Source organism: Aegilops tauschii, chromosome 5 (assembly GCF_002575655.3).
Source record: "Aegilops tauschii subsp. strangulata cultivar AL8/78 chromosome 5, Aet v6.0, whole genome shotgun sequence".
In the NCBI taxonomy this organism is placed as follows: Eukaryota; Viridiplantae; Streptophyta; class Magnoliopsida; order Poales; family Poaceae; genus Aegilops; species Aegilops tauschii.
In genome coordinates this window covers 171,832,447-171,846,631 of record NC_053039.3, presented here as the reverse complement: position 1 = coordinate 171,846,631, position 14,185 = coordinate 171,832,447, and the positions used below count along the sequence as shown (strand labels likewise).

General features: G+C 49.2%; 1 protein-coding gene across 1 annotated transcript; it reads left to right on the top strand.

Moving 5' to 3' along the window:
• Positions 1-825: 825 nt before the first annotated feature.
• LOC141022646 (uncharacterized) lies at positions 826-1,536 on the top strand. Its single transcript, XM_073498909.1, has one exon. The coding sequence runs from the start codon at positions 826-828 to the stop codon at positions 1,534-1,536; it is 711 nt and encodes a 236-aa protein (XP_073355010.1).
• The last annotated feature ends 12,649 nt before the right edge of the window (positions 1,537-14,185 follow it).

Sequence of the window (14,185 nt, the reverse complement as noted above, 5' to 3'; positions counted from 1 at the left end):
TCAGTTGTAGTTCAGGACCTCCTTGTATGCCGACGATGCCGACGATGCCATCATATTCATTGCTCCTAACAGTAGGGAAGTTCAGGTGGTTAAACAGATTCTGATGTTGTTTGGGGATGCCATGGGCCTTCACACAAATATCAACAAGTCCTCCGTCACACCAATCTGCTGTGAGGGAATCGATCTGCATGAGGTGCTACGGGGTTTTGACTGGCCGGTCCAGGGGTTCCCTTGCAAATACCTCGGTATGCCACTGTCCGACAAGAAGTTGAAAAAGCCAAGCTACAACCGATCTGTGACAAGGTTCTTGCACAGATGATGGGGTGGAAGATGGCTCTCCTCTCCCTTGACGGCAGGCTTGACCTTGTCAAATCGGTTCTATCTGCAATGCCTATATTCCAGATGATCGCACTTCATATGCCAGCTTGGCTGCAAAAACTGATCGACAAGGTGCGTCAGGAATTCTTGTGGGGTGGACAGGAAGTTACTATCGGCGGAAAGTGCCTCGCCGACTGGAAACTTGTGTGCCGCCCAACGGACTTCGGTGGCCTCGGTATAATTGATTTGGCGGCCCAGAGTGCGGCCCTCCGCGTGCTTTGGTTATGGAAGTCTTGGGCCGAGCCCGGCAAGCCGTGGCATGGTCTAGATCTTCCAATCAACCAAAGGGTGAGAAACTTGTTCAATGCATCAGTCCTCTTCCACCTTGGGGATGGAGCGCGTATTTCCTTCTAGAGGAAGCCATGGCACAAGGGGATGTGTTTTCAGTTTAGATTCCCCTTCCTTTTTGCCCACTGCACTAGGAAAAACTTGACGGTCGCTCAGGCGATGACTGACGAACGGTGGGTCAGGCATCTGAAACAGAACCTCCCTGCTGAGGCCACGCGGGAGTTCACTGTCCTCTGGTCCGAGATTCATCACACGGCGCTGGGAACGGAACCAGATTCTATCACTTGGAGGTGGACTGCTAATGGAAAATACTCATCAAAATCAGCATACGGCATCCAATTTGAGGGGTCATTAAGGGCCAGTTTCGACAAGTTCAACTGGAAGTCGGATGCCTCTGGGAAGTGCAAGGTGTTTCGGTGGTTGGCGATCCTTGGACGCTGCAATACGGCGGACATGCTCGCCAAGAAGGGATGGTCGCATGACCCTGCCTATGCTCTTTGTGTTGGGCCGCTGGAGGATGCTCTGCATCTGCTCGCAACGTTCCCGTACACAGCGAGCTTTTGGCAATCTGTTCTCCAACAATTCAACATGTCGCTGGTACTGGCGCCTACACCTTCAACTACCTCGCTGCTGGAATGGTCCGGCCAGACAACCGGCATGGTCCCGGCGAAAGAGAGGAAGGCATGGAGCTCTCTGGTGCAACACATATGGTGGATCACGTGGAATGAGCGGAATGCAAGAATCTTCAAAAACCAACGATCTACGGCGCTCGCGCTGCTCGAAAAGGTCGTTGAGGAAGCAGGGCTTTGGCATGTGGCAAGCAGGCGCAAGGCTAACTCGCTGCTCAATAGACCAAGAGAACCTAACTAGCTCTCCCTGTAATTTTTTTTAGGAATCACCCGGGGGAGAGGTTCCGCAATTGAATATATTACTCAAGAGGCCAAAAGGGGCCCAATAGTGACAGTTACAGATTACAAGAACACGGCAAGCCGTGTGGTAAGTTAGCCAAGCCAAGACGTGGCAGCTACCTTGTCAGCATGATCCCTAAAGCGGTGCGAGAAGAGCCCAAAGTCAGTTACAATGTTCTGAATGGTTGTACGAGAAGAGTGATCTTCAGTACGGGAAACAGTCACGTTGCGGGAGTCCCAAATCTTCCAGAGAACGACGAGAAGCACTTCCGGCCAGACCCTGCCGTCCAGCTGCTGTGGGGGACCAACCAGAGGTCCTGGAACTTGTGGGTAGTGGAGAGGCCTAGATGTGCCCAAATATGCATAGCCCGCGGGCAGGCAATGAACAGATGAGTAGTATCTTCAGAGGGGCCAGCACATCGTGGATAGCTGGCGGAATCGGCCATGTGCTTGAAGGACAGATTTGCACGAGTGCTTAGTCGTCCTCGAAAGAGCTGCCAGGCAAACAGTTTGAGCTTGTGCGGCGCTCTGGATCTCCAAACTAGGTCAGCATGATCATCATCATTGTCTTCATGCATCAGAATATTGTAAGCGGCTTTGGAAGAGTAGTTTTTTTCATGCAGCAAGAACCTCTCATCCTGCCCATCCATCAGCTGAACATCCTGCAACGACAAGCAAAGAGCAGCGAGCTCGCGCGAGGCAGCCGAGGTTATCCTGTTCGACAGGTTCGCATGTATCCCGTCTCGCATGATATGTACCACTGGGATGAAAAAGTTTGTAGTGGGAATAAAGGCATGGGAAAGTAGTGGCTAGGGAGGTTGGCAGTAGCCAGGTATCAAGCCAGAAGAAGGTCTTCTGGCCATTGTTGGTGAGCACAAAGGTGATAGGTAGCAAGGTGTGTAGCTGCGTTTGGATGATTTTGGTTAGGAAAGAAGGGTTTTGGCAGGATGGTATGTGGGATAGGCTGCAAAGGTGTTGCTTATCTAACCAGGCAATCCAAGGTAGTTGAGAGGTGTCGTCATGTGTGAGGTATTTGTAAGCAAACTTCATAAGAAGACAGTCATTCTGAGCAGCTAGATTCTTAATGCCTAGACCACCAAAAAAATCGGTTTACAAACATTTTTCCAAGCAATCAAACATTTGGAGCCCGTGCAAGTCTCCTTAGCAGCCCAGAAGAAGGCCCGTCTAATGGCATCCAACATCTTTAGCGTCTTCTTTGGAATTTTGAAAACCGTCATAAAGTAATTCAAGAGAGAGTCCTGAACGGATGAAATGAGCACGAGCCTCCCAGCCCGATTGAGTTATTTTGCGCACCAGCCAGGGAGGAGTGATCTGTATGAAGAGAGAAGGGGCTGGAAGGCCGAAGGGGGGAGCTTAGTGGGGGATAGGGGAAGGCCGAGATAGGTTTGGGGAAACCTAGAGGTAGCGCAACCAAATATCTGTGCAATTGAGGAGGCAGTTGTGGTTTCAACATTCATGGGGACGAAAGTTGTCTTGGAGAAATTTATGCAAAGGCCGGTTGCTAGTGCAAAATCGTCTAGAAGCTGCTTGAGCTTGCGGGCAGCAGTAGTGGAGGCATGGGCAATGATGAGAGTATCGTCGGCATATTGGAGAATAGAGGGCGGGAGGTCATTGTAGACGGGATGGTGGAGCTCATTGGCTTGATCAGAGGCAGCGGACAAGATGAGCTGTTGAAGAACATCAGCCACGATGATAAACAGATAAGGTGAAATGGGATCACCCTGACGGAGGCCGTTTTTGCACTGAATCCAACTTCCAGGGGCCTCGTTTAGAATGACTGCATTTTTTCTGGTAGAAAGTAAGTCCTCAATCCAGGAGCAGAAGCGATCTGGAAAACCCCGATGGCGTAGAATTTTGAGAAGAGAAGGCCACGAGATGGAATCAAACGCTTTCTTGAAGTCAAGTTTGAGGACTATTGTTGCAGCCTTTCGTTTATGACAACAGTTAAGGGAATCTGCAGCATAGATGAAATTTTCAGCAATACACCGTCCAGAAATAAAACATGTTTGGTCACCGTGAACGAGAAGAGGAATGAAAGTTTTTAGACGATTGGTGAGGAGCTTGGCAATGCCTTTGATTGGACAGTTCTGCAAGGAGATAGGACGGAAGGCATCCGCAGTGTTGGCACCATCTTTTTTAGGTAGAAGTACAATGAAGGATCTGTTGAAACGCTCCATTTGGGATGTAAGATTATAGAAATCATGAAAGAAAGCAATGAAATTGTGTTTGATGGAGTTCCAGACCGAACTGTAGAAGAAGGGACCAAAGCCATCGGGACCTGGGCTAGCGTTGCGGTTCATGTGCAAGAAGGCGAGTTTGATTTCGTTAGAGGTGAAAGGGGCATCCAGATGGCGGAGTTGAGGCACCGGGGTAGCGTAGAGGTGTGACAGATCAAAATTCCATGAAGTGGCCGCCGGGCAGCCTAGCAGGTTTTGATAGAAATCCGTCAGGATAGAGGCTTTTTGATCATGGGTGGAGAAGTCCTGGTCTAGAACATGGAGCAATGGGATCTGGTTTTTGTGGAAGTGTTGGGAAGCACAGACATGAAAAAAAAATTGTATTTTCATCTCCCCAAATGGCGCGCTTAACTTTTGCTCGCTGTCTGATTGCCATCATACGATCATGGTTGGCTCGATGGAGGGAGCGCTTTAGGACAACTCGCAGTGAAGAGTCGGTTACAGAGAGAGAGCGAGATTCCTCTTTAGCATCGATCAGCTTAAGAACAGTCTTACAGCGTTGCTCTCTGACGGGTGGTGGTCTGAGGGTTTTGGCCCATTGCTTTAGGCGCGAACGACAGGTTTGAAGCATTTGGGCTAGGTTGGATGAGGGGGATGGGCTGGTTTGGTTGTGCTGGGCGGCATCCTGAGCTACGATACGTCGGCAGGCCGGATGCAAGGCCCAGGAACATTTAAACCGAAAAAAGGCGGGAGCATGGGATGGAGGTAGAGATGGATACGACAAGTGGAACATGGTCAGGAGTGAGGCATGGCAGGGAGGTGAGCGAGCAGTTTGGGAAGGAATTGTTCCAGGCTAAGTTGAAGAAAGCATGGTCGAGGCGTTCTAGAACAGGTGAGTCTTGATTATTCGTCTAGGTGAACTTCCTATCCAGGAGGGGTAGTTCTAGTAGCACAAGGTGGTCCAAGGTGTCGTTGAAGAGATTGGCCTCAAGATGATGGAAATTGGGATTATTTTTCTCATGAGGGAAGCGAATTAGATTGAAGTCGCCTATGACTAACCACGGGGTGTTTTCTGAGGGGCAATACTTTTTAATTCGTCGAGGAAGTCGCTTTTGAGAGCTCGAGTAGTTGGCGCGTACATGTTGGTAACAACGAAAGGGGTTGGACAAGCGAGAGATTGAAGCGTAACGGAGTTACAGAACAAGTGATTGACGTGCGACTTGACTGATAGGGAGGTAGTAGAGACAGCCATTAGTAGCCCACCAGTAGTGCCACGCGCTGGGAGATAGCTAACAAAATCAAGGGAGGAAGGATCTGATTTTCAGCGGAGAAGGGGTTGCCAGTTTGGTTTCTTGAATAATAAGAAGGTTTGGTTTGAGAGACATTAATTCAAATAAAACTTCAATGCATTTTCCTTCGTCACCTAATCCTCTTACATTCCACAAACAGAACGACAAGGTCGAGCTAGACATAAAGCACTACAACAAACACCAGCTTAAAAGGGAAATACATGACACTTGGAACCAAACTACGGATATAGACACATACAGATACAGGTATGTCTGGCGGCCAACACAAGCAGCGGCACCAACCAAACTTCTTGACGCAGCAATACATAGATCACTTGGCAACGGCACCAGCAGTCGAAGTCACGAACTCGGCCTCATCAGGTGAAGAGCCACACTCTAGAGCCAGAGCGGCCAGGGCGCGGGGAGAGCCAGGCTGAACATCATCAGGGTACAGGCGAGGGGAGCGCACGGCATCCTCAAAATCACGAGCAGAGTTGCCCAGCATCAGGCGCTTGGCTTTTGCCTTGGAGGCCTTGTCCTGCATGGTCTCCTTCTTGTATGGCTCTAGTTCAGCGAGACGAGCACTCCGCCTGACATGCAGAACAGAGCTGGCCCGCCTACGGCAGGCACGTCCTTTCTTGGCAACGGCCTCATGCACCACCAGATCAGCCTCAAGATCCATGGCTGGCTGGGGGGGGTGCGCCAACGCCACAGCAGCCCTGCGACGGCGAGAGTACACCAGCGAAGCTGCAGCACGTGGCGCCAACGTCAAGGCGGCTGGAACAGCAGCTGCGGCAGCAAGGACAGGAGTAGAGGGAGGCACACAGTCCACCGGAGAAGTGTTTGGAGGCAGATCGGGGTTAGCTGAATGATGATCGGCCAGCAAGGGCTGCATATCAGCCAGGATGGAATCCAAAAGGACTGGAGGTGCCAAACCAACCCTGGCGAAAGGGACTTATCATCAGATGAACTGATGGCAAGCTCAACAAAGGCGTCAGCGGCAAGCGAGGCGTTTCTTGATGGGAAGGTGGTGGGACCTGTGGAAATTCTGGTGAGACAGTGAAAGGGCCAAAAGTTGCCATGGCTGCAGCGGCACACTGAAGGCCAATGGAAGGATCCGGAGCGGGGGAGTCCGAGTTGGAAGCCGAATCCGAGGTGGATTCTGAGTCCCCATCAGAGGAGAAGGGAGATGGGTCGCTTGGGCCGATGCGTGTGACCTTGCCATGCTCATGAAGCTGTACAACTAGGATGTCAAGATTGGGTAGCTGGATTGTGAGAGCATCAGGGAGAGTGGTACCCTTGAAGAGGGCGACATGAGCCCTAATGGAGGTGCACTCGTCGGAAAGAAGGCAGTACTGATCAATGGAGAAGATTTCTCCAAGAAAGTGGAGGATGAAGTGGACACCCGATGGGTGCCAGAGCTCGAGAGGGAAGCCAATGGCTTCCAGCTCCACGAGATCATCCTCGAAAAGAGCGGTGGAAGGGCCATGGTTTTCAGCGTGCTCGAGGGAGATGGTGTTGCCATACACATGCATGGGGCCATGCGTGATGACGGCATGGCGAGCGGCAGTAGAGGGGAAGGATACTAGGCCAGCACCACGGAAAGACGCTGCGACACAGAAAACAGGGTTGCCACTGCGCTCCCGGAGCACACGGCGGATGGCAGGGAAAAGGTTGTGAACGGGAGTGCGGAAGTGGATGAAGGCATACCTAGCTATGTCATCCTGGTCAAGCTGGGGCGGAACTACGATGAAGGGCTGCCAAGGTGGGTTAGGGACGGGAGCAAAGGTGGGGGGCTTTGTTGAGGTGCGCGGAGGACGCCGGAGCCGAGCGAGGTGCACGGCGAGATGCGTGGGTTGGGCGAGGCGGGGATAGGTTGAGGCGACGAGCAGTTGCAGCAGCCGCCTCATCTAGGTCATGGATAGCTTTGATGAAGCGTACCTGAAACCTGACAGCGACTTCGTCGACCGGAGCGGAGAGGTCAGGAGGAGGGGCGTTGAGATCAAAGGTGGCCTCCAGGCAGATGAGGTGGGGCTTGTTGGAGGAGGAGCTGAAACGGAGCGGCATGGAGGCGGAGGAGGAGCCAGCGTCGTGGACCTCCACCTGGAAGGAGCTGAAGCAGAGCGTTGTCGGGGCCGCAGCGATGGGGGCTGGTTGGCAGGAGCGACGTTGGCGACGGCGTGGACTGGCAGGGCGTCCATGGAGCTGGCAGGACAGAAAGCAAGATTAGAACGGGGGGTAGGGGAGGGCGGCAACTTTGGAAAACAGGGAAGGAGGCGAAGGGCTTTGCACCTGAAGCTACGGTGACCGGAGCACCAGCAGCGGGCTCAACGGACGGGGTCCCTGCAGTCAAAGACGACGTGGTCCGTCGCGAGGCACCGGAAGCACCGCCGGCGAGTCGTCTTCTTCTTGCGTTTGGAGGAGGAGTGGCTGTGTGTGTGAGTTTTAGCCGGGTGGTGGAGGTGGGTATAAGTAGGGGGATGGAGCTGGCCTTGGGATGCAGCAAAACGTCTCGATAGGAGGGTGAAGGAGCAGGGGTCGAGGCGCGAGGCGACGCGCTGCAGGCTGCGTGCGAATCTTCTGCTACACCGTCTGCATGAGGAGGGCAAGGTCTCTTGTCATGGCAGGAGGGAAAAGGAATGCACAGCAGCGGAGCTGAAGGGACGGGGGAGGCGCATGCGTGCGTATCCTCGCGCTGACCGGAGCGACCAGAGGGAGGGACAGGTAAGCAAATGTCACGGGTCGGAGGGGCTCGAGGTGCAGTACCAAAGTCATGTAGGGGAGGTAACCAATCTAGGGGCCACAAGTCATAGACGTGGGGTACGATATGGGTCTCGTAGCAAGGAGCGAAAGAGGAGGGAGGGGGCCCGGCCTGCCATGGTTAGGGGGAGGGCCCGGGAGTTCAGCAGCGCGCGAGTTCGTCGGAGCTGGGACGAGCTGGAGGGGTGGATTTTGATGGTTGTGAGTGGTGGGGCCAAACGATGGAGTCATTGGAGGGGCGGCCAGGGTGTCAGTGGCTTGGGGTGGCAAGGGCGGGTTGATCAGCCGCTCAGAGGCGATCTCGTGGTCTGCGGCGGACATAGGTGAGGTAATAGTAGGCGTAGCCTTTTTCTTCTCGGGCTGGGCAGCGGGTGGTGACAGGAGAGGCGTTTTGAAGATTGCATGCAGCGCGGGGGGATTTTGTGTCTCCAGAGGCAAGGGACAGTACTGTAGCAGCGAAAAGTGCGCCGGCGGGGTCATTGGTTCGATCGAGGGATCAGAAATGGCACATGCGACGGCAGGGGGAGCCCTGCTGGTCAAACATGTGCGTGGTAGCGGCACGAGCGGTGGCATGAAGATAGACCTGGTGGTGTACGTGCGTGCATGAGGGTGGGCCTGACTTTCATGCAAGCGTGGTGAAGCCTTTGGGACAGCAGACGTGCATGGGGGTGTGGCCGGAGATGCATGGGGGTGGGGGATGTCGGTTCAATATCCGGCGTATCTCGTAGTAGGGGTCCTAAGCTAGGCGCCTTGGAGCGATGGTAACATGGACACGGGATTTTACCCAGCTTCGGGCTCTCTCGAAGAGATAATACCCTACATGCTGCTTTTGATTGTATTCATATGGGTGTAGTGCATAGTACATCTACCTACCACGAGATTGTAGTAATGAATATGAGATGTCCTATCACTACAAAAAATACACTTCCGTGATGATACGTGTTTGTCACAGTAGGTCGCGTTTTTTGTCATGCATGTACATCCATGACAAATTTATGACAGAATCAAGATAGTCATACCTATGCTGTCTAGAAGTGTTCCATGACATTACCAAAATTATCATCACGGAAGTGTCCACTTCCATGACGATAAATCGCACGTCACAGAAGTGCTTTCGTCAAGGGTGACCGACACGTGGCATCCACCGTAACGGAATGCCGTTAAGCTATCGGGTCGGGTTTTGGATCCGATAACCCGTTAACAACCCCGACCAATGGGGATTTTCCACGTGTAAAATCATCATTGGCTGGAGGAAACACGTGTCGGCTCATCGTTGGGACAGATGTCATCCACTCATTGGACAGCAGGCGCCTATGATACGTCGACACATGGCACGGCCCAACAGAGGCCCATTCCTGTGAAAAGGTCGGCCCGTTTGACTTGGTCAAAAGGTGGCGGGCCGGCCCATGGAAAGCCTGTTAATGGCTTGTTCGCATATAGCCCATTTACAGCCCGCTAACCCAAGGCCCGTTACGCCCTATCTGAATTAGGCCCAGTAGCGTCATCTGGGCTATCCAATATGATCCCAGCCCGTTTTCACTTCTGGCCCATGTATGGCCCATGACGTCTTTCGGCCCATATGAGGCCCTATGTAACTCTTGGCCTATTAACGGCCCGTGGTGAAACTGGCCCGTAATGAACAGTGTATCACTTTACACCCATTAACGGCCCGTGGTGAAACTGGCCCGTAATGAACAGTGTATCACTTTATACCCATTAACAGCCCGTTATTCCGTTGGGCCGTTTCCAGCCCATGTTATCTTTCGGCCTTCTGAGAGCCCATTTATTCTTGGGCTCATTTCCAGCATTCGTTTACTTACGGCCCGTTACTGTAATTTTCTGCTTGTGGGCCAAATTCAGCCCGTGGTTACAGTCGGCCCGTTTGTGGTCCGTTAATACGTTGGGCCGTTTTCATAGCGTCATCAAATACGGCCTATTAACGATGGCCCGTTATGGTCGGCCCATGAACGGACGATTCCAACTCTAGCCCGTTTACGGCCATAATGCGGTCTGTTTGGCCCATGTTTGGCCAATCGATCATACGGCCCGTATAAGGCCCATTGATGATACGGCCCGCAGAAGGCCCATTGTTTCTACGGCCCGTAGAAGGCCCATTGTTTCTACGGCCCATAGAAGGCCCACTGTTTCTACGGCCAGTAGGAGGCCCAGTGTCACTACAGTAAATATTAGCCCATGGTTATTGTGACCTAGTTTTAAAAAATAGGTTATTGCAGCCACTAGCTAACCGCGGAAAAAGAACTGCAATGACTACATGCAAACAAATAAACAAGACAACAAGGAAATAAATAAGCAAGCAACTAACGCTAGGCTATCACGGCTATTACACATATTACATCCACTGGGCATCAAAGTTCGCCACCAGTGCAAATATAGGGAACAAAGCAGCATATCATATACACTGGTTGTCAAAGTTGGCGACCAGCGCAAATAAACGCCGCAGCAAAACAAATCCAGAACTAAAACCACTTCAGAAGATCTCAAGAAACAATATCCTGGGTACCCATAATGCTGGCAAGATGCTTAGCAAGCTTATTAACTTTCTCTTGTTTGGCGCTTAAATCCTCCAGCGCTTGTTGTTGCACCAGAAAATATGCATCTGAATTCTGCAGGGACTTCCTCAGTCCTTCAGCTTCCTGTCGCAGCACATCTGATCGATGTCTTTCAACTTGAAGTTGAGACTCAAGAAGATGAACTGATTCAGGCAGCGAGTTCGAAGAGCTTGTGCCAGCAGTAGTGGCCAGTAACTCGAACACTACATCAAGACAGGACTTTTGGGTTCCCTCACTGTCATCAAGATAGTTTTTATCAGCTTTCTTGGAGACCAACAGGGATGTCTCACTATCTTGAACCTTATCTGCATTACTTCCTTTACCATTGGATAACGCGGTACTGTTCTCCAATATTTTGTCCGCATTCTAAAAGAGAAACAAGCAGACACATCACATGTTTACCATGTTGTATATGAAACTCATTTTGGTAAATGAGTTCAGTAGTAAAGTGGACAGGATAACAGCATGAAACAAACATATATCTATGTACCATGGTCACTTTATGGTCTATATCATTCTAGTTTTTGTTGCTAAATCAAGATAGAGACACAGTTCAAATAATATTTGTTCAAGACAAAGCAGAATAGACAGAATATAAGTGTGGGTAACTATAGAGCAATAACAACACTTGTAATGTGCATGACATGAGAACATAACTGTTTATTCAATTGAAACTGAAATCAACATAGAGCAGGTTACAACAGCAAACCAGTTAAAGAAACGGGTTTAAAACATACCTGTTGCGCCATTGGAGTTTCAATTCCATCCTTCAAATTTGAAAATAGTTGGTATGAGTAAATACAGTAATGCAAGAGCAAAGGAGTATGAACCATAGCTACAGAACCTGACCTGAGAACAAATCTTCTTCTCCTTTAAGCGTTGAGTTGGGATTCGGAGTGGTGGTCCTCGTGCTTTGGGCACTGCAGTTCCCTTACTAACTGCTCGTGTTTGGGTGCTCTGTGGTGGAGACGGTGTTGTGTCAACTGGAACTGGGTTACTATCTGCCGGGGTTGGGGTTAGAAGGGGTGTAGCTGGTTCTCTGTCCAACTGGGTAGGGGTACAATCTGTGAGAGTCTGGGTTATGTGTGGTGGATCTGGTCCTTGGGCAAGTACAACCGTGGTTCTATCTGCATCAACTGGTAGCACTATCTTTTCTGAAGACCGTGTTGTTACTCCTTTATATACTGCCATCACGCTCTCCAATTCAAATGGCTGATAAACAAAAAAAGTAATTGAAAGTATAGACATTGTATGATAGATAGGTGCAATGGATAGTGGGGAATAAAAGAGGGCATGAAATAATTCATATTTATGTTGTCTAACCAAACAGGATAGCATGACACAATTTCACATATATGATGGCTAACTAAACAGGATAGCATGACACAATTTCACATTATGATGGCTAACTAAAAAAGATGGAAAGACATAGTTCAAAATATGAGACTATGTAAACAGGATGACATGACATAACTATATAATGTGTTTATTAAATAGGTTGGCATGCCATAATTCACATACATTCACGGATAGAATGCCATAATTCAAAATATGATGACTGTAAACACTAAACAGGATGAGATGATATAACTATATGATGTCTTTATTAAATGGGTTGCCATGCCATAATTCAGATAGATCATGTGTATGTACTATGTAAACATGATGGCACGATATAATTCAAATATATGATTTATATAGTAAGCAAGTAAGCAGATGGCAATCCATATATGATGTAAAAACTAAGCAATGCAAGACAACATGCATGACATGGCTAATATAACCCTGCCAAGTTCGAGCATAGACCTCAGGGGGGAAATAGGACTAGTCATCAGTCTCTGAATCCTCCTCTGAGGAGCTCTCTGTAACCAGCAAGATGTCTGCTTCAGCAGGTAGCATTGTCTGCTCTGAATACCTTATTTTCACTCCAGATACTTCCATCACCAGTTCAAATGGCTGATGCACAGGAAGAGTAGTTGAATATACAAACGTTGTCGACAAATGGAACACGTAATACAAAAAAATGATAGCATGATATAATTCACATACATGATGATTGGCTAAACAGCATGGCATTGCATAATTCACATATATAATGCCTTTGCAACAAGATAGCATTGTATAATTCACATATATAATGTCTTGCAACAAGATGGCAATGCATAATTCACATATCTGGTAATTAGACACTGAACAGGTGGCATTCACACAAAGCATGTCTAAACTAATCAAATGACATAGCAATGCGACACACCATACGCACGATATGAGCAACATAACCCTGCCAAGTTAGAGCATACACCTCGGGGGGAATAGGACTGGTCATCTGTCTCTGAATCCTCCTCTGAGGAGCTATCTGTAACCAGCGAGATATGCGCTTCGTCAGATAGCATAGTCTGCTCTGAAGACCTTGTTGTCACTCCGGAATTTTCCATCACCGTGTCAAATGGCTGATGCACACGAAGAGCAGTTGAATGTACTAACATTGTTGACAAATGTAATATGTAACGAAAAAAATGATGGCCTGATATAATTTACATATAAGATGACTGGCTAAGCAGTATGGCATTGCAAAATTCACATATATGATGCCTGGCTAAACAAGATGGCGTTGCATAATTCACATAAATGATGAATAAACTAAACAGATGGCATTCGCACAAAGGATGTCTAAACTAAGCAGATGACATATTTGATGTATAAAGTAAGCAATGCAAGACACCATATGCATGATATAACCAACATCAGCATGCCAAGTTAGAGCGAAGACCTCAGGGGGTAAATAGGAGTTGTTTTCTCCTTCTGAATCCCCCTCGGAACAGATATCTTCCTCTCGATTACAATCCGAAATGCGTGGAGGGGGGCTGCCTTTGCGCCTACCATGGAGCGACGTCTGCATGAAATTTTATTGCCACGCAAGGCTCGTCTCTTTTCCTCTACATGTTCAGTTCCATTGTTTACAATAACTGTCATGCATAGGAATAAAACATAGTGAGATTATGTAAGGAGTGCATGCAGAATCCAGAGTGATGGTAGCAACTTGTGGATAGACCCAAAACCAATAATAGCAGGCAGATAATGGCTTCAGTTAAAAAATACAGATAATGGCTTCTTTACTGTTTGTTTCCCACCCAACATGAAACTCATAGTAGACACCAGAGATTAACCAGATAGTAGATAGATACTATTGATAGAGGCCCCGATATGTACCCCACAACCATTTAAAAACTCGAGTTTGACCATTAGTTTGGAGCTGACTCAGAGTCTAATCGGTGAACAGGATGATAAAGTAGCATGGAATATTAAGCGATGCATAACGTAAGCAGACACGAAAGAGTGCAACCTCTCTTGCGGACCCGTGTAGTCCTCGAGGTCATATGCTCGGTTGATGATGGTAATGCAGTTTTCATGGCTGCCAGCGGCGGGAAAGAAGATCTGAGGCGGCGAAAGACAGTCTGGAGGCCGGATCCCTGTTGTGCTAGACCCTTCTATCGTTGGAGCAGCTGAGCAGGGGTGGACGACGACGCAGCAGGAGCGGGACAAACCACGCAAGGTTTTCTTTGACAACTATCTGTAAGAGAAGTAATTCTGTAAGGGCTCGTTTGAATTGGAGGATTCCAACAATGCAGGGATAGGAAATAGACAGGAATAGGATAGGAATGCACGTGCAAAACAGAGAATTTAAAAACATAGGATTTCTGCCAATCTGGTTGTTTGATTCACAACAATTGGAAGATCACAGGATGCAAAGAAGCATGGTGAGATTAAGTCAAACCACAAGAAAATGTACGGTT